Below are 19,479 nucleotides of genomic sequence, written 5' to 3' on the forward strand. Positions count from 1 at the left end.
GGGATAACAAATCCCCCCACAGGTGCCTCTTACCTGGCAGATGTTTTGGCAGAAGTCTTCACAGCTTCATTTTCATACTGCTTGACAAGCTCATCCAGGTTCTTACAGATCTGCACCACAAATGGGGCCACGGTCCAGCCTAAGGACTTCCCAAAGTAGGGCAGGGAGCTGGTGACCAGCCCCACCCACGTGGGGTGCATCCCATGGCCATACTCAGGCTGGAGCCCCCTGACCACGGCAGAGACAAACAAGCCCTGGGAAGTGATGGGGTGTGGGTACACGTACTGCATGGCCCCAATGGCCTCCTGGAAGTTCAGAGCCTGCTGCCACTCCCTGGAGAGGTCTGGCTGGTTCTCCTGCTCCTCAGGCCTCTGGCCAAGGTGGTGCTCCAAGACAATCAACACCTGCAGCAGCTTCAGCAGCTCAATCTGCAGCGGGTGCTCGCTCCAGATCTGATCATGGCCAAAGTTGATCAGGCTCTCCTCGAAGAGTTCTCGCTCCTGGTGGGCCCCATCAGCCACGAGGAGCTGGTAGCATTTGTGGCTGACGTACATGGAGGCCGAGAGCGAGAGCAGCACCAGCTCCTGCACTCGGCACCGTCCCAGCAGATCACGGATCCACTCCACGCTCCTGGGCTCGGCCGCCTTGGCCGTGGTGGCCAGCTGGGCCATCATCCTGATGAGCACCTCCACGCTCTTCACCTGCACGTCCCTGTTGCCCAGCAGGTCCCTGTGGCTGAGCTGCAGGCAGCAGGGGTAGTAGGAGCGCAGGAAGCGCAGGCACAGCGAGGTGAGCAGCTCGATCAGCAGCGAGTGGGGACACGCCGTGGGGGACTGAGGCTGCAGCTTCCCATAAAAGCTCTGCCCTACCAGAGCTTCCTGGTGGCGAGCCAAGAGGTTGTAGATGAGGTTCAGGTGTGCTGTGGAGCTGGTGTCCACGCTGGTGGTGGCCACAGCCTCGATGAATTCCTTGGGGTTGGTTTTGAGCACGGCCTCCAGCACGGAGAAGGCGTAGAGCACCCGCCTGGAGTCGTAGGGCTGCAAGTACAGCAGCGTGTGCTTGAACAGGGCCTGTGCCAGCTCCTGCTTCTCCTTCTGCTGCCTCAGCAGCCTGCAGTGGGCCATCTCCTGCAGCTCCAGCTCCAGCTCCTCGTCGCTGGACAGAGACTCCGAGGCCTGAGTCCTCTCGGAGTCGGCCCTGACGAGGTTGAGCCCCGCGCTGGATCTGGAGCTCTCGGAGGCACTGAGGGAATTCCCGTGGTTTGGAGCCTCTCTGCCCTCCTTGTCCTCGCTGCTCACCTCCTGCAGCTCCAGGGAAGGGGACAGGGAGGAGCTGTTGTCGCTGTCGTGGCCCGTGCTGGTGTCTGCAGACTCGGTGTGCTCGCTGTTGTCCTGGTCGCCCTCTGTGTCCTGGGAAGAGCCATCATTTTCGGGCTGCTCAGCTTTAAGCTCTGCTTTCTCCGGATCGTTTTCCACTTCTGCCCAAATTGCTTCCCTGTCCACAGCAGTGAACTGGCTCAATGGAAGGTTTTCCTCAGAATTGCTCTCAGAGATGCCAGACTCTTTCAGAGGGGCCTTTTTCTTGTAAAGCCAATCACGGACATAGTCTGAAAAAAAGATTTTTTAAATTTGATTTCTATTTCACACATAAAATTCTATCACAGCCTGGCTTGGAAGGGACCTTTAAGGGTCATTTAGTCAGCACATCATGCTTTATATTCAATAAATCATTTTTTAAGAAGTTTATAAAGCTACTTTGCTCCAGTCCAGTATTAGTTGTGATGAGTGGTGTTAAAAAATGGACAAGAATTGTACTTAAGGCAAGAATTATTTCTCTTTTAAAGTGGTTAAAGAGCAGTGATAACTTACTGCAAAAAGAACAGGATCAAAACATAAAGCACTTTTAGGCTGAGACATCCTAAGAGTGATAACTGTCTTTTTTTAATGCTTTTTGAACATTAAATATTTGTGAAGATCAGGAGGGCAATGAGAAGGATGGCAACAGAGGGACCGATTAATTAATTAATTAATTAAAGAGCTAATGTTTTCCTTGATTAAATGTTGTGGAACAAGGAAGGAATAGATTAGCTCTGTGTTTCTATAGCAGCCCTGTGGATATTTTAATTGTGTGACATTTGTCAACGGAGACCAAAAAATGATGCTGAAAGCACAGCCTGGTAACAGGCACGGGACAGGGGACAGGAACTTCCTCTATATAAAACTCCCAGAAGCTTCTCCACTTCCTGTTCTACTCTAGCAAAACCAACTTGGATGTTTGGGTTAAATCCCAGAATTGTTAAAGTTGGAGAAGACCTCCAAGACCAGAGTGCAGCCATCACCCAGCACCACCCCCCTGGTGCCACATCCACACAGTTTTCAACACTTCCAGGGAAGGTGACCCCATCACTGCCCTGGGCAGCCCCTTCCAATGTTTTACCACCTTTCCCATGAAGATATTTTCCCTAATCTCCAACCTGAGCCTCCCCTGGTGCAATTTGAGGCCGTTCCCTCTCCTCCTGTCCCTGTTCCCAGGATCAGAGCCCGACCCCCCGGCTGTCCCCTCCTGGCAGGAGCTGTGCAGAGCCACAAGGTCCCCCCTGAGCCTCCTTTTCTCCAGGCTCAGCCCCTTCCCAGCTCCCTCAGGAATTCTCCAGCCCCATCCCAGCTCCCTCAGGAACTCTCCAGCCCCTTCCCAGCTCCCTCAGGAACTCTCCAGCCCCTTCCCAGCTCACTCAGGAACTCTCCAGCCCCTTCCCAGCTCCGTTCCCTGCCCTGGACACGCTCCAGCCCCTCCAGGTCTCTCCTGCAGGACCAGAACTGGACTCAGGAGACAAATCTGAACCAGCCATGGGTTCTGAGAGCCATTTTGTGACTAACTTCCCCTTGAGAATATATTCCTTGCAATAGCTGAGCTTGAAGGTGATGAAAGCCTCATTTGCTCAACAAAATTCCACATCCAAACATGAGTGGCACAATTTCCTGGCTAGTTTGAGGTGAAATTAGGTTTTCCTGTTGTTATTTTGGTTTCCTGAAGCAGTGAGAGCAGTGACAACCTTAGGCCCACACCCACCTGAGCTGCAGGAAGGCAAATCCTGACAGCAGAGATGAAACCACAGCTCCTGCAGACCTGGTGGCTTCTCCCTTTTATTGCTACACCCCCTGAGCCTCCTTTTCTCCAGGCTCAGCCCCTTCCCAGCTCACTCAGGAGTTTTCCAAACCCTTCCCAGCTCCGTTCCCTGCCCTGGACACGCTCCAGTCCCTCCAGGTCTCTCCTGCAGGACCAGAACTGGGCACAGCCCTCGAGGGGCCTCTCAGAGCCAGCCCAGAGGGACAATCCCTGCCCTGCTCCTGCTGGACACACAATTCCTCATCCAGCCCAGCTGCCAGCGGCCTCTTGTCCCCTGGGCACCCCTGGGCTCGTGTCCAGCCCCTGTCACCTCCCGCTCTCCAGCCCCTCTGCCCAGCTGGAGCTCCCGGGGTTGTGGTGACCCAAGGGCAGGACTGTCCCCTGTCCCGGCTGTCCCTGGGCAGTGCCCCAGCGCTCCCAGCCATACCTGGGGAGGAGCCGTGGCCGATGCAGCTGAGGGAGGTGCGCTGGGTGCGGGGGTGCAGCAGCAGCAGCAGCACCGGCTCCAGGATCCGCGCCACGTCGCTGAGGGACAGTGCCCGCAGCAGCCAGCCCTGGGCTGCTGCCCCGATGGCCCCGTCCGAGCAGGTCAGGCTGTCCAGCACCACGAACAGGGACCTGCGGGCACAAGGGAGATGCCTCAGAGCTTCAGCTTCTCTGGTTCCTAACCCTGCACTGCCCTGATGTGAGAAATGGATTTCTCGTTTCTCACGTTAATGCACGGATTCTTACAAACTCATTCTTACAAATCTTACAACGGAGTCTTACAAATCTTGCAATGGCTTCTTACAAATCCGTTCTTACAAATCCATTCTTACAAAACCATTCTTACAAATCCGTTCTTACAAATCTCACAATAGATTCTTACAAATCCATTCTTACAAATCTTACAACGGATTCTTACAGATCTTGCAATGGCTTCTTACAAATCCATTCTTACAAATCTATTCTTACAAATCCATTCTTACAAATCTTGCAATGGATCCTTACACATCCATTCTTAGAAATCCGTTCTAACAAATCTCACAATAGATTCTTACAAAATCCAATCTTACAAATCTTACAATGGATCCTTACAAATCCATTCTTACAAATATATTCTTACAAATCCGTTCTTACAAATCTCACAATAGATTCTTACAATTCTGTTCTTACAAATCTTACAATGGATTCTTACAAATCCATTCTTACAAATCCATTCTTACACATCTTGCAATGGATTCTTACAAATCGATTCTTACAAATATATTCTTACAAATCCGTTCTTACAAATCTCACAATAGATTCTTACAAATACATTCTTAAAAATCTTGCAATGGATTCTTACAAATACATTCTTACAAATGCATTCTTACAAATCCATTCTTACAAATCTTACAATGGATTCTTAGAAATCCATTCTTACAAATCTCACAATAGATTCTTACAATTCTGTTCTTACAAATCTTGCAATGGATTCTTATGAATCCCTTCTTAGAAATCTTACAACGGATTCTTACAAACCTATTCTTATGAATCTTGCAATGGATTCTTACAAATCCATTCTTACAAACCCATTCTTACAAATCTTGCAACGGATTCTTACAAATCCATTTCTCACACATCAGTGTGTAACTCTAAACTCCGTATGAAGTGTTAGTTACTGTTGATACCTTAAGTTTTAGCTGTCCTATTTTCCAGATTCTGCACTGCATTAGTGTGTGACTCTGAACTTCATGTGAAGTGTTAGCAAGGTCTCCTCACAGCTCAGTCACACAAAAATCCTTTTCCAGCCCAAAAAGCACAAACAACAGTAAATTGAGGAGGGCAACCTGGGAGGATGGGACTTCACAGCCTGCAGCTGGAACTGGACAATTAACCCCAATATGGAAATGGGCCAAAACCTGTAAAAGTGTGAAAACTCATGACCCAGAGTCCATCTTGGGTGTAGCCACAGCCAGGCTCTTGTACTGCCCAAGGTGTACCTTTAAAGGCTTTTTAATAAATCCCTGCTTTATTCCTTTAACTCTGCCCAGCCTCTGTTCCAGGTCCCCTCTCAAGGCATCACTGTCTTCACATTTTGGTCAGACAAAACAATCCCTCTAGGCCTGAAATGCAAGGACACCCTACAGCCTCAGGCTCTGAAAAGGATAAACAAAAGTGAATTGAGTGAGAGCAAACTGGGTGTAAATTACTTCATTACCTGCAGCTGTAATTGGAGAATTAACCCAATAGGTAAATGGACCAAATTTGTAATTGTGTGAAACACTTGTGACCATTGTCCACTTTGGGTGAGGCCTCTGGGAGGCTTCTGAGTGCCCCAGGTGTGTCTGTGGAGGCCTTTAATAAATACCTGCTCTTATTATCTTAATCTTGTCTAGCCTCTGTTCTAGGAAGCCACTTCAAGGCATCACCAGCACCAAGGACAGCTGAAATCCCTAAAAAAAGTTAAATCAAGCAATAAAATCCTGGCAGGGAACACACCCAGAGCGTGCTCAAGGAAGCACCAGCCAATGGCTCAGGTCTGCTCCCAACAGCTTTGGCCAAGGAGCTTTCCCTGGATTGAATTCAGTAATTGTACAAGCAAGGCTATACAAATCCTCCCACTTTTTAAAGTTCTTTCCCATATTTATTTGCTTTTATTTCATTTTATCCCATAGGAAGCAAAACTAAACTAAGATTTTTATTTTTATAAGGAGCTATTTATAAGGTGTTATTTTCTTTGGAAGTCAAATTTAATTCAGTCCAAGATTAAAAAAAAAAAATCTACTCTCCAGAAAGGCTACTCCTCCTTTATGAAGCTCTTTCTATTTTTACAGCAACTTCCTTCACCCAAAATAAACACCACAGCATGCACAGAATGCCCAGCAAAGATAAACTCCAAGGAAGTGAAAAATGTTCTTTCTGTTCATTTTTTTACTCTCCCTACAGAGAACTCCTCCCCACCTCGGAAAAGAGAATACAGCATGATGTAATTAAATATAAAAAATGCAAATGGAAGTGGAAATACCTATCAAAGGAGCGATTGTGGGAAGTCACTCTGCTGCCTTGGATTTCTCTGGTCAGGTGCCACATGACAGAGAATCTGAAGAGAGCTTCCAGCCTTGTCCCCTTGGTAAGGGAAAAAGGGAAATTTAGGGAGGTTTCCAAGCTGGAAATGGGAATACAATGGTATCCAGGCAGTGGTTATTGGTGGAAAGCTTTAAAAAGGTTTGCAAATTTTTATGTTGCAAAATTGCAAGGACAGGAAAACAATAGCAAAGACTGGTTAAACTTTTATTGTGCAAAATGTTCTGTCAGCTGTTAAAGAACTGTGCTGCCGTGATATTAGGGAAGGAAAATAATAACTGTCTCACTTAAAAGACAGCTTATTGTGAGACCAAATGCTATTAAAAAATAAAGTGATTTTATAGATATTGGTAGAGCTGGGGCAGTGGGAAATCCTGACAAAAACTACACGATTTGGGCTTGAACTAAAAACTCCAGCTAATATCAAGTGATAGATTTTGTATCCAGGGATTAGGTCCAGCACTAATCCCACGCTGAACAAAATCCCAGGGAATTGTAAAAGCATGGACAGAGCCTGTCAGACTCTTGGAAAACACAGCAACCACGGGAGTGAACACATGGAGAAGGGCACAGCAGGAAATCTGGGAAGCACTGGAACAATTCCACAGTGCTGGAGGGGCCACAGTGCATGCAGGACTTACTTTATCCCGATCCAGAAGGGCCTGGCAGATGATGTCCTCACAGATATTTGCTGAGGGAGCCAGGCAGTGAAGCCTGTAGAACAATTCCACACAGGCAATGTGGTGCTCCCGAGTCTCCTTGTTCAGCTGATTCCAGAGCACACAGGCAACTCTCTAGGGAAAAGGGGGAAACAACTAAATATAAATATATTCATAATTATATTAATAATAACAGCCATTTCCTCCCTGGCTTCCTGTTACAGAAGGCATTCCCAAATTGCCTCAGAATCCCAGGATTTTATGAATTACATGGTCAGTGTAGCTGGGCAGTTAAAGAAGGAAAAGAAAATGGACACCTGGTAGAAATCTGTTTTTTCTGAGATCATCTTCAGGACTGCAGGAGCAATGGGAGGAAGGGTGACCATCTGCAGCTTGCCAAGGAAAGGGTTGTGGCCAGACACTTTGTACCTCTTCATCCTGTCCTCAATCACCAGTGCCAGGGACTGGGAGTGGTTGATGACCTCCAGGAGGGTGAAGATGGAGACGTTCTGCACGTAGCAGTCGTTGACACAGCAGCAGATTGTCATCAGGGACTTCAGCCACAGAGGGAAGCTGGGATCACCTCCTGCTCACCAGGGAAGGGACAGAAAGGGTTTGAAACTGTAGGAACCCTGGCTGCTGAGAATTTCAGACCTTCTGTGCTGCCAGCACTGACCCCCAGGAGAACACTGCACTGACCTGAGGCCGTGGAGAAGCTTCCAAAATTCAATAATAAAACTGAGATTACAGGTGTGGGGTTTGAATAGAAGTGTGTGATATCACAGGGTGGGAAACTCAGAGTTGAAGGGTTTAGAATGCAGGAATAGATATAAAGCAAGGTGGAGGTTTTAGGGTGGAGGCTGCTCCTTCTCCTTCACCTCCTTCTCCATGGGTTTGGGTGGTTTTGTGCAATTGGATAAAAAAGTCCCCATTGTGGGCACGGGTGGTTGGGTATTGGGTTAAAAGTGAAAATAATTGAGGTGTCATTTCTTAATTGGACAGTTTATCCTTAAAAGGCCTTGGGGAGAGAGAGATGGGCTCCATTTTGAGTTTGTTGGAGTGAAGTGCTGCAGAACTCAGGGTTTGTGAGGCTGTGACAGAGATAAGAACTGATAAACACCTGAGTCCCAACAAGAAATTCCCTCTCACACATTTAATCTCAACCTTGGCAAAAAAAAAGAAGCAAAAGAATCCACATGAAACAACCTTAGAGTTGGGGTCATACTCCCAAAAATACTTTAAGCAAGGTCACAGAACCAAAATGACTGCCCAGATCCCATCATCAATAGCTCATAGAATCAGAGAAGATTTGGGTTGGAAGGGACTTTGAAGATGGCAGGGACACCTTCCACTATCCCAGAGTGCTCCAAGTCTGGCCTGGAACATTTCCAGGGATGAGGCAGCCACAACCTCTCCATGTTTTCCCTAATTCTCCCAGCAGAAAGCTCTTGCAGGATCCCAAAGCCTCCAGGATTTCTGCTTTCCCCTTTCTATTTATTCCCAACCATTATTTAGAGCTGCTGTTTTGTTTTCCAGCTGCCATTGTCACAAACAATTCCAGAGGGCTCAGGATCCATGGATGCTCTTCCAGCAGCACTGAGGCTGCTCCTCTCAGGATTTAGAAATTTATAACTGAAGTGGCTGACATTAATCCAAGCCATCTTTTCCTGAGGGAGCAATGGAAATATTCCATATCCATGCCATGCTCAGCCATGGAGATGATGGGAATATCATCAGACAGCAGGAATATGGAGTGAGGTGAGGAACAGAACCCAATTTTCCAGTTTCCCACCCCTCCATTCCCCACAAACCTGTTTGTGAGTTAACCTTTGGGTCAGTACCAGCTCCTGCTAAAGCTAAGGAATGAACTGGAAATCCAAGAACAGGCCCTACAGCTGTACAAAATTATTCTTATTTGTCACACTGAACTCCATTGAGTCCTGCAGATTTGGGATAAGAGATGATTCTGCCTCTGTTACGGTTTAGAGCTCAAATTTTCCACCTACACACATCTTCCTCTAAAACAACCTTTTTTTGGGGACACAACCATGGACAACAGGGATGGATATTCTGAAAATCCTGAACCATGCAAGGCTGTACAGGCCAGCAGGTCTTTGTATCCCTTCAGCTCCAAATTTTCTCGTGGAATTTTTTTCCAAAAAGATTTGAATTTAAGAAGCAGCTGCCAGGCACACCCCAGATGCTGAGGTGGCTGAGGCTTTAATTCACAATTTGCCTTCAGCTCTGTCCAAGGGATTTTACTAACTCTGGTCTTGAACATAGCCAATCTCTCGCTGTTTGCATACTAAAAATGCTCAGGAAAGTAAATTTTTCTTACCAGGCCCCTGAAACAGAGAGAGGTACAAGTGTTCCATCTCCTCCTCGGAGAGGTAAACTGGGAATGTGGTGCAATCCAGCAGCAGGTGACAAGCTGCAGAGAAAGCTTCCTTGCAGTCCCCTCTGAGGGGTCCCAACACCAGCTCCAAGTCCCACTCCTCCTCCTCCTTCTCCTTTTTGTGCCCAGAGCTGTGTTCTGAGAGGAGAGCACTGGAATTCTTGCTCCTGAAGGGAGAGCCCCGGGCTGAGAACAGCTCTGAGAGCATTTGTTTCACCTGAGGCACAGTGATCTGCTTGCCATCCCAGGGACTCTTCTTCTTGTTGCCACTCTCAGGCAACCTGTAGCCATTCTCCTTTTTCTCCTTCCCACTCAGATTTATTGCTGCAATCCCTTCAGGACTCATTTCTTGGAGCTGCATCCCAAAAATGTATTTGCTGGCAAACTTGGCAAGCAGCTCCTGGATGCAATGCAGAGTTTTCTGGATGCTCCCTCCTTTTTTCCAGACATCATCTCTCTCCAGGGTCACCGTGGGCACCCCCAGGTGCTGGGACAGCTCTGGGGAGGAGGCACTCAGGCCAATGCCACTGTCCTCTGACTTGAGGGTGGGGAATGGAGCCTCCTCCTCCTCCTCCTCCTGCAGCTCAGGTTTGGTCTCCAGGGTTATGTCCACACCTTCCTTTGGCACCGGGCTCTGCAACAGCAGTAGGGATGTGGTTAATGTGGCACTACCAACAGAGCTTTCACTTGGAGAACAGCAATGACAGAAAAAGGAAAAATTCCTCTTTGTGATTCCCAGTTTCAGGATCACAGTTGTTTATAAACAGCTCCATTTGTTCCCCTTTAAAACCCAGTATCTGTATAAACATATAATAGAAAATAAATTCTATTTATTTATTTATTATATATAAATACCTCTGTAGAAATCACAATTGACTCATCAAACAGATGGATGTGCTCCCTTAAAACCAATTTCTCCCCAGAGCAGTGTTCCATCTGTTGCATTATTTCTGCTCAAATGCAGGTATTTGTTCTGCTGGCAGATTTTGGCAAGCTGTGCTCCTGGGGTTGTTTTATCCCATTTATTCCTCATTCCTCAGCATGGTCCTTTGCACACCAACAATGCCCCATTGTGTTCCACTGAAATATTCATTGAGAGCCCTGCAGACCTAACCAGCTGTGAAGCTGGGCTGCATTTGGTAACTCCACTTTTTAGCTACTGCATTCTGTTTCCAAAACCATTTAGATCCCATCTTTCTCAGGGACAGACAAGACTAAACCCCTTGAGTGCCACAAATAATTCAAACAGGCCAGAACTGAACACCCAGTGAGAGTAACAAGGCAGCAGAGTGCTCCGGAAGGAGCCAAAGAAGGGAAGTTTCAATAACATCTTTATTGTTGTACTTAAAAATTTCACAGAATTACAGGTTTGGGTTGGAAGGGATCTTAGAAATGATCCAGGGCCACCCCTGCCATGGCAGGGACACCCTCCACTGTCTCAGGCTGCTCCAAACCTTGTCCAAGCTGGCTTTGGACGCTTCAGGGATGAGGCAGCCACAGCTTTTCTGGGAATTCCATCCCAGCCTCTCTCCACCCTCACAAAGAAAGAATTCCTAATTCCCAATATCCCATCCAACCCTATTTTTTTTTTTTTTTAGTTTAAAGCCATTCCCTGTGTCCTGCCTCCATCCCTTGGAAATTCTCTCTCTCCATCTTTCCTGTGGCTCCCTTCAGGTGCAATTGTCATCTAGGCTGAAGGAGAATTAGCATTTTAAATTCTGTCCCAAAATCATTTAAACCAAGAGTTTTAAAGGGTTTTCCCCATCTTTGAGGGGTTGAAAATCACCTACCCCATTGCCACTGCCTGTCTCGATGTCCAGGTAGGAAGGGGGCATTTGCACCTTGCTGAGCACCTTAAAACAGGTTTTTAAGGCATGAGTGAGTTCTGGCAGTGCCAACACTTCCATGTTTTCCAGGAGAAACTGCACCATGTAACTGAGCATCTGGGGCAGGTACTGAGTCTGCACTTCTGAGTAGAGCTCCTGAAATAAAAAATTGATTTTTAAAGGAGTTATCCCATCTCATCCATCACTGAGCAGTGGTTGTTAAACCCAGCCTTACCAGAGGAATCACATCCAGCAGGAACACCAGCAGTGTGCAGAGCTCTGAAATGGTGGGAGGAGTGCTCACATTTTCCAGAGGATACCTTGTCCCCATGGATTTGTTTCTGCAGTGAAAGAAACATTCTTATGGAAGTTTTTTTGAATTTTTTTTTTTTCATGGCAAAATTCTGGTTACAAGCAAAAAGCTTCATTAAAATCAGCACAAAATACTGAACAGCTCTGAGGCAAAGGGCTTCTAACACAGCAGGGGAAAATAGTCTGTTAAAACAACCTCAACTCTGTGTGGTATGATGAAGAGCTGCCAATGTTCAGATTGCAGAATCTTGTTTCTTAAGAGTTAGAAAATGATAAAAAGAGAGATATCATCTAATCAGAGGGTTGGAAAAGACCTTAAAGCCCATTTAGTCTTTATTTTTCTTCTATAAAGACCTCTTCACCTCCCCTCTCACCCCTTTTTCTGTTGATTTTAAAGGAATTTCTTTTGTTCCCAGGTCGAAATTTCTATCTAATTGTTTACCTGGTTGCATTCCTGAATTATTTGTGGACACAACTTACAGACCTGGCTGGCTCTACCATGTGTGATGTCCCTTAAAAACTTCAGTAAATATTATTATCCTGAACAGACAGCTCTGAAGTGGCATTTTTGAGAGCACAACATAAACACCTGAAACAATCTTCAAAGCATTTGGTCAGGTAATCCCAGAGGAAATCAGTGCTTAAGGATGTGATCAACAAATTCACTGTTTTGACAATTTCTGAAGCATTTTTGTTCTCTTTGATTGCACTGGAGGGGAGAGAAAAGGAAAAGAAAAGCAGATGTCAGTGAGGATTCACATCACATGAGCTGATGGACTCAAAAATCTCTTTCCCTCTTTCTCTACAAGCTAGAAAATGTTGATTTTTTTAAAATCAAAGGCTAAATCATTCTGGAATAGCTGGACATCTCTCAGATGATGGAAATCACAAGGCTGAGCTCTGTCAGCAGCCTGATGTCACTGTGGTTACCCAACACCCATCACATGCAGCAAACTTCATTTTTTGCTCTGCTAATCCAAGAAAAATTAATTGTGTGTGGGGAAAGGGGAAGCCAGAGAAAAAATTCATCCTCTGGCCAGAAAGTCACTTTGTTACCACCCAAAACTTAATTGAACTCCTTAATTTTAACCATTTAGCTTAAAAAAAAAGGCCCAGTTTCAGCTCAGAGCTGGAAATTTGTCCTACCTTGCCAGGGTGTTGCCACTTTGATTGTAGCTGAGGTTGAGATCAGAACCCAGGGTGTCTTTGCAGTAGGAATAAAAAGCTCTAAGAACTTCCAGGAACAGATCTCCAACAACCTGTGGCCCTGAAAGGAAAGGGAAAAAAGAATCCAGGAGCTGTCTACACAGGAGGAGAAGAAATAATAATTTCAGTGCCCTAAACTTGGAATAATTTTTTTAAAAAAGTAGTGTATAAAGCATTGCAAGGAGTGCTTTTAAAAATGAAAATACAAAAGTTTAAGTGGCTAAGAATAGCAGAAAGGTCAAAGCTTGTTATGTTGAATTTGATATCTTTAAATAATTGTTGCATTGTTAAATCCCTTTCTAAAGGGAGTGAAAGTCTTAATGGCTTAAGGCTCAAGGAATCAAACTTTATGTTCTGACTGGAAAGATTAAACTGGATAATGCAGTTTAGCTAAATATCCCTGGTTTAAAAGGGATTTATTATCCCTTTATTTGTACTTTGGATTAATGCAGATTGTCAGGCAGCCAAGCAACACATCCAGTAGGGCAATGTCTCTCATTTATTTCTAAATTAGATTAATCAATACATTTCTAACAGAAACAACCTCTTTGGCAACTTCAATCCCAACCCAAAATGTTTTAAAAAATTTGTCAAGTCACTTTGGTTTAGTTATTTAGTGCAGAATAGTGAATTTGCCCTTGAAATAAGGATGGGCAGAGCCTCATCCTCCTGGTGCTGCATGGACAGACACGGAGGGGGAAGAGCAGATCCACCCGAGGAACAAATGGAGCTGAATGTTGACACAAGGCTGGAAGTGCTTTTTTAAAGTGCCCCTCAGATGCCAGCTCAAGGCTCAGAATCCCAGAATTATCAAGGCTGGAAGAGCCCCTCAGGATTAGCCAGTGCCACCCCAGCCCCACCAGCATCACCCAAACCCTGTCCCCAAGGCCACATCCAGACTCCTCTGGGACAATTCCAGTGACTCCAAACCTCCCTGGGCAGCTCATCCCAAGGCCTGACCACTCTGCCAGGGAAATTTTCTTTCCCAGTCTCCAACCTGAGCCTCTCCTGGTGCCATTTGAGGCCATTTCTTCTCCTTCTTTCCCTTGGGACACGGCAGCAGAGCCCGACCCCCCGGCTGTCCCCTCCTGGCAGGAGCTGTGCAGAGCCACAAGGTCCCCCCTGAGCCTCCTTTTCTCCAGGCTCAGCCCCTTCCCAGCTCCCTCAGGAATTCTCCAGCTCCTTCCCAGCTCCGTTCCCTGCCCTGGACACGCTCCAGCCCCTCCAGGTCTCTCCTGCAGGACCAGAGCTGGGCACAGCCCTCGAGGGGCCTCTCAGAGCCAGCCCAGAGGGACAATCCCTGCCCTGCTCCTGCTGGACACACAATTCCTCATCCAGCCCAGCTGCCAGTGGCCTCTTGTCCCCCTGGGCACCCCTGGGCTCGTGTCCAGCCCCTGTCACAGCACCCCCAGGCCCTTTTCCTGCTTGAGCAGCTCTCAGGACACTCTGTCCCAGCCTGTAGGGTTGGGATTGGCACAACCCCCAGCCTGGGTTGTGCTGACCCTACAGGAGGGCAGAAGGTTGCATTTCCCTGCCTGGGATCCATCCATGCTCTGCAGGGCTCTGTGGGGCAGCCAGAGAGAACCTGGAGAGGGAATTTGTTCCAGAGCATGGCCAAGGCAAGGAACAGCCTCCTGCACACTCCCACACAACACAGGATTAGGATTGTGCAGGGTTTTGTTAAATCCTACTCAGATTTGGGATGAACACTTTACCTATTTCAGGTTTGTCCAGGAGGCTGATGAGGATCCTGAAGGGTTTGAGATAAGCCTGGTGCTGCTCCTCTGGGTCAGACTCTGGGAATTTCTGATGCAGAATCACAATCAAACTCTACAAAAGGAAAACATCACAATGTTATCCATCAGACTGCCATCTTCATAAGTGCTGAAGTGTTTCTAAATTTGATTTTGTTTAGGACTGACTACAAATTAACTCCAATTTTTCATCCAGGGCAAACAAATCAATTCCATCTTCCCATCATCTCTACTCAAGGGCTGATCTTAACCAGAAAAACATTTTTAAATAATTCAGGTAGGTCAGCCAAGATGCTTCCCTTTGGTTTCCCTGGATTCCATAAGCAGTCCAATATTGGGATAAATACAGCACAGAGGCTTTGAGATAGATGGAAATGCAACCACAGGGACAGAGAGGGAAGTACAAACCAATAATTGGGAATAATTCTGGACACAGTTTGAGATAAAATTTCAAGGATCATGAATTTATCTGGAATATATCTGTATAAAATGAACACCTACCTCAACCAAAAGATCTTTAGAGTATTTTCCAAAGAAATAAACTGCATGGTCTTCAGAAGTGGTGGAGTCTGGAGCAAAAGTGCCACCTTTAATATCAGAACCTACATGAAAACAGAGGCAGGAGGAGCTCAGAGAGCAGCACAGAGCACTGAGGGGTTTATATTGAATTTACACTGCATTTTTAACCTTTGGCATTTCAGTAGCTCACAGGTCCCACTTTGAGGGCATCCAGATGTTCAGCAGAACACATAAATCAAAACCAAGGGCAAATACAGTGGAAATCACTGTTTCTTCCAGAAAAATAAGGTTAAAATACTAACTTTTAGTCCTTTTAGTCCACTGAACCACTTTACAACAAGCTGTGGGTGGAACCAGAATTTATCAAATTCCCTGGAATTCAGAGAGAAATAAATTCACCTCTGAAGAAAAGCCCTGTTTATCAAATAGTTAATTGTATTAAGGCACTTAATAAATGGCAAATAAATACCACTTTACTTTATCATCATTCATTAAAACCTAAAGAAGTGTATTTCAGTTTTAAACACAGGGTTTTTTTTGCTCTCAAGTATGCAGAACATTGAAAATCCCTGGATTCTGCACAGTACCTAGCAGCCATGCATACAATCTCCTGTTGAGGGACATGTCTCTTCTCAGCAGTGTCTGAGTGGCTGCTGACAGGATATAAACCAGATCAGCCCTTCTGAGCAGGATGGTGCTTTCCTTGCTGTCCTGGGGTTGAAAAGAAAGATTTTTTTCAGTTGTTGGTGAGCACTGAAAGGAGTCAAATTGGTGATGGGCTGGGCTTTTGAACTGGGAATAAGAATATTTTGGGAAAAAGGTAACAAAGCATCAGCAGGAAAATGGTTTGTGTGCTAAAAATGTCAAGAAACAGAATTCACAAAGTGACCACGTTGGAAGAGACCTTCAAGACCATCGAGTCCAACCCAGCCCCAGCACCTCAACCCAGCCCTGGCACCCAGTGCTACATCCAGGCTCTGTTAAACACACCCAGGGATGGTGACTCCACCACCTCCCCGGGCAGCCACTCCAGAACTTTATCACCATTTCTGTAAAACCTTTTCCCTGATATCCAACCTGCATTTCCCTTGGCTCAGCTCGAGGCTGTGAGCTCTGGTTCTGTCAGTGCTGCCTGGAGAAAGAGCCCAGCCCCAGCTGGGCACAGGCACCTTTCAGGAGCTGTGGGGAGTGACAAGGTCACCCCTGAGCCTCCTTTTCTCCAGGCTGGACACCCCCAGCCCCCTCAGTGGTTCCTCACAGGGTTTGTGCTCCCAGCCCCTCTCCAGCCTCGTTGCCCCCTCTGGATGTGCTCCAGCCCCTCCATGTCCCTCCCAAACTGAGCTGGGCACAGCACTCGAGGTGTGCCCTCACCTGTGCCAGGCACAGGGGCAGAATGAGCTCCCTGCTCCTGCTGGCCACACCATTCCTCACCCAGGCCAGGAGCCACTGGCCTTTGGCCACCAGGGCACTCTGCTGGCTCATGTTCAGCTGGCTGTCAGTGCCCCCAGGTCCCTCTGTGCCTGGGCACTGCCCAGCCACACCAACCCCAGCCCATGGCATTGCAGGGGGTTATTGTGGCCAAAATGCAGGACTCAACACTTGGAGTTATAAAACTTCATCCCGTTGGGCTCTGCCCATCCATCCAACTGTTCCAGGTCTCTCTGCAGGGCCCTCCTACCTTCCAACAGCTGACACAGCTCCCAGCTCAGTGTGCTCTGCAGATTTACTAATGAAACACTCAACACCCTCATCCTTGCTGTCAATAAAATAAACATGACAATCTCAAGGGACCTAAGAAAAGTGGGATCATGGAGTCTCAGCATGGGAGGGACCTCAAATCCCACCCAGTGCCACCCCTGCCATGGCAGGGACACCTCCCACTGTCCCAGGCTGCTCCAGCCCCAGTGTCCAACCTGGCCTTGGGCACTGCCAGGGATCCAGGGGAACATGGGAATTCCATCCCAGCCCTGCCCTCTGGCAGTGGGAGCCATTCCTTGTGTCCTGTCCCTCCATCCCCTGGAAATTGTCTCTCTCCAGGTTTCTTGGGGCTCCTTCAGGCCCTGCAAGGCCACCCTGAGCTCACCCTGAAGTTTCTCTTCTCCTTAAGACTTAAAAACTCCTCCTCCATCCTAAACACTGCTTGTCTTACAGGGGGGTGATGAAACAACAGGAACCACTTTTCTTTTAAGTAAGATTTTATCTTCTGGTATTTACCAGAAATAACTTCATGTGGACAATTCCACATTCTAAAATCCTTCTTTGATAAACTTCTTATGTTTTCCACATGAGCTGCTCAGGCCTGAATAGTTCAAGCACATCCCAAATATCCCCCAAAAGCCCCTGTGAAATAATTTCTTCAGCACTGGAAGCTGTAAAGACTCTGAGAAGCAGCAGAGTCTTCTCCACTCCTCAAAATGATGGGGCAAAAGAAATCCCAAAATTCATGGATTTTGAAGGTTAAAAATTCAGCCATTTGGCAATAACAGAGGTGGGAGCTGGGCTGCTTGCACAGAACACACCTTGCATGGGAAAATCCCAAAAGAATCCCCTTACCAAAGCTGTATAAAATGGGAAAAAGAAGAGGATTGCTTCCAGAGTGTTCCTCTGCACAAGGACATTGGAATCCAGCACTGACACGCACAAAGACTTTATCTGGAAAAGGAAAACACAACATTTTATTTGATTTTGTTATCAAATAATTGCTGGAAGGAAAGAAAAAAAAAATCTGCTACCTATGAACAATATCTTGCTTAAATAAGAGGATAATTACAATTTAACTCCTGCACCCAAAGTGAGTTAAAACAAATTTTTGTGGCTATTAAAAGAATTGTTAATATTGGGTTTGTAAGAGTACAGAATATCCCAGAGTTACAAGATGTAAAACCTCCAAAAATGTATGTATTAGTCTGATTAGCCTTACACTTATTCCTTCACTCAACACAAATTCCTCCCTACAGAAGGTTTCCATTTTACTGGAAAAATAAAAATTTCAGAAGAGCAAACACTTTGGGAACTGCACATTAAACATTAAAGCTGCTCTTCAAATTAGATGGATGGAGCAATTTCAGAGCATGGACTTTTCAGTCTCAAAATATTTTTAATTGAATGGCATCCTAATTTAATCGAGAGAAGGCTGGGATTAATCTAGAGAAGGTTGTTTTAGGTTACAAGATGTTGATGGGGCTGTGTGTTCTATTCCCATCTGTCAGAGGTGGGGCAGTTATCTCTGTTCACTGGGCAGTTTTTTCTTTATCTCTCCCACAGCCAATCCTCCCTCCAGGAGATCTCTTATATTAATTATTAATTAATTATCTTCTGTTCATGGCCACTGAGTCTCCCTTCATGGCTGAGAAAATTCCAGCATCCCATGGGGAGATGCTCTGCCCAGGGGAGGAGCCAAACATTCCTACCTGGATACAATCTGACCTGGGAACAGCACAGCAGCCTTTGCCCCCTGCATTCCCAGAGGAGCAGCTTTCTTCCACTGCATTCCCAGAGGAGCAGCTTTCTTCCACTGCATTCCCAGAGGAGCAGCTTTCTTCCCACTGCATTCCCAGAGGAGCCCAGGCCCATCTCCCCCAGCCCTGGAGCTCCAGAGGAAAACTCCCCCCTTGTGCAGGATCCTGCTCCAGCAGAAGCACAGCTGGCACTGCAGGAGGGCTGAGCCACCCTGGGATGGGACTGCTGCCACCTCCCTGACACACAGGGGCCAGGGCTTGTTCTGACTCTGGCACTGGCTTTTTTTTTTTTTTTTTTTTTTTTTTTTTTTTTTTTTTTTTTGGTACTATTGCATTTGTATTTTTAATTTTCTTTCTGTTATTCCTATTCCCATATCTTTGCCTGAGAGCCCCTTAATTTCAAAATTGTAACAATTCAGAGGAGGGAGTTTACATTTTCCATTTCAAGGGAGGCTCCTGCCTTCCTCAGCACACACCTGGCTTTTCAAACCCAGAGAGGGGAGTAAAATGAACTTACTGTGAGTTTATAATCAGTGCCAAGCATGAATTTCTGCTGTTTGCCAGAGAGTTCCCTGTTGATGTGGCTGACAACGAAGAGGGAAGCAGGGAGCCTGATGGAGGGGCTGCCCAGGACACTGCCCCAGAGAGCTCCATAAAACACCTCCTGGCCCATCAGCAGGGACAGCTTCACCAGCAGAGCATCTGTTCTGTACACAGACAGAGAAAAAAACCACTTTGTTAAAGCTGATTTTATACCACAGAAATGGAATGATATAGAGTTGATATAATTTATTCAATATTTTGCAGGTTTGTGCTGTCAATATTTCCCTTTATCACAGAATCTTGGGATGGTTTGGGTTGGAAGGGACCTAAAAATAATCTCATTCCACCCCCTGCCATGGGCAGGGAACATTCCCCTTTCCCAGGTGGTGGTGGATCAATCTCATTGTACAAATAGTCAAACTCAATTTCTATCACTGGAACCAAGTCTCTCTTCACACACACTGGAAAATTCTCCAGGAAATATCTGCAAATATTTAGCTCTGACCAAACAACTGCAGCACCTGTGATTGCAGAATGTTTATTGTCAGAGGTGTTGAAAGCTAAATTGGAAGTTGTTGAAGCAGTTAAAAATTGAAAGCAAATTTTGTCAGTCTGGGAGCTGGAGGTTATCCT

At 46.4% G+C, this 19,479-nt stretch overlaps 1 protein-coding gene across 3 annotated transcripts in view; it reads right to left on the reverse strand.

Moving 5' to 3' along the window:
- DOP1B (DOP1 leucine zipper like protein B) overlaps positions 1 to 19,479 on the reverse strand; it is a 48,540-nt gene that overhangs the window by 15,019 nt on the left and 14,042 nt on the right. For all 3 annotated transcript variants that reach the window (XM_072935965.1, XM_041718975.2, XM_041718977.2), the window contains exons 5-19: positions 18,821 to 19,010; positions 17,399 to 17,497; positions 15,433 to 15,556; positions 14,828 to 14,928; positions 14,288 to 14,402; positions 12,513 to 12,633; positions 11,956 to 12,075; positions 11,290 to 11,395; positions 11,019 to 11,210; positions 9,172 to 9,862; positions 7,151 to 7,419; positions 6,816 to 6,968; positions 6,116 to 6,216; positions 3,554 to 3,744; positions 34 to 1,606 (exon numbers count right to left, since the gene is read on the reverse strand). In XM_072935965.1, coding sequence (XP_072792066.1) covers positions 34 to 1,606; positions 3,554 to 3,744; positions 6,116 to 6,216; positions 6,816 to 6,968; positions 7,151 to 7,419; positions 9,172 to 9,862; positions 11,019 to 11,210; positions 11,290 to 11,395; positions 11,956 to 12,075; positions 12,513 to 12,633; positions 14,288 to 14,402; positions 14,828 to 14,928; positions 15,433 to 15,556; positions 17,399 to 17,497; positions 18,821 to 19,010 — 4,146 coding nt within the window. The remainder of the gene's footprint in view (positions 1 to 33; positions 1,607 to 3,553; positions 3,745 to 6,115; positions 6,217 to 6,815; positions 6,969 to 7,150; positions 7,420 to 9,171; positions 9,863 to 11,018; positions 11,211 to 11,289; positions 11,396 to 11,955; positions 12,076 to 12,512; positions 12,634 to 14,287; positions 14,403 to 14,827; positions 14,929 to 15,432; positions 15,557 to 17,398; positions 17,498 to 18,820; positions 19,011 to 19,479) is intronic.

The sequence above is a fragment of the Taeniopygia guttata genome, chromosome 1, assembly GCF_048771995.1.
Source record: "Taeniopygia guttata chromosome 1, bTaeGut7.mat, whole genome shotgun sequence".
NCBI classification, from domain to species: Eukaryota; Metazoa; Chordata; class Aves; order Passeriformes; family Estrildidae; genus Taeniopygia; species Taeniopygia guttata.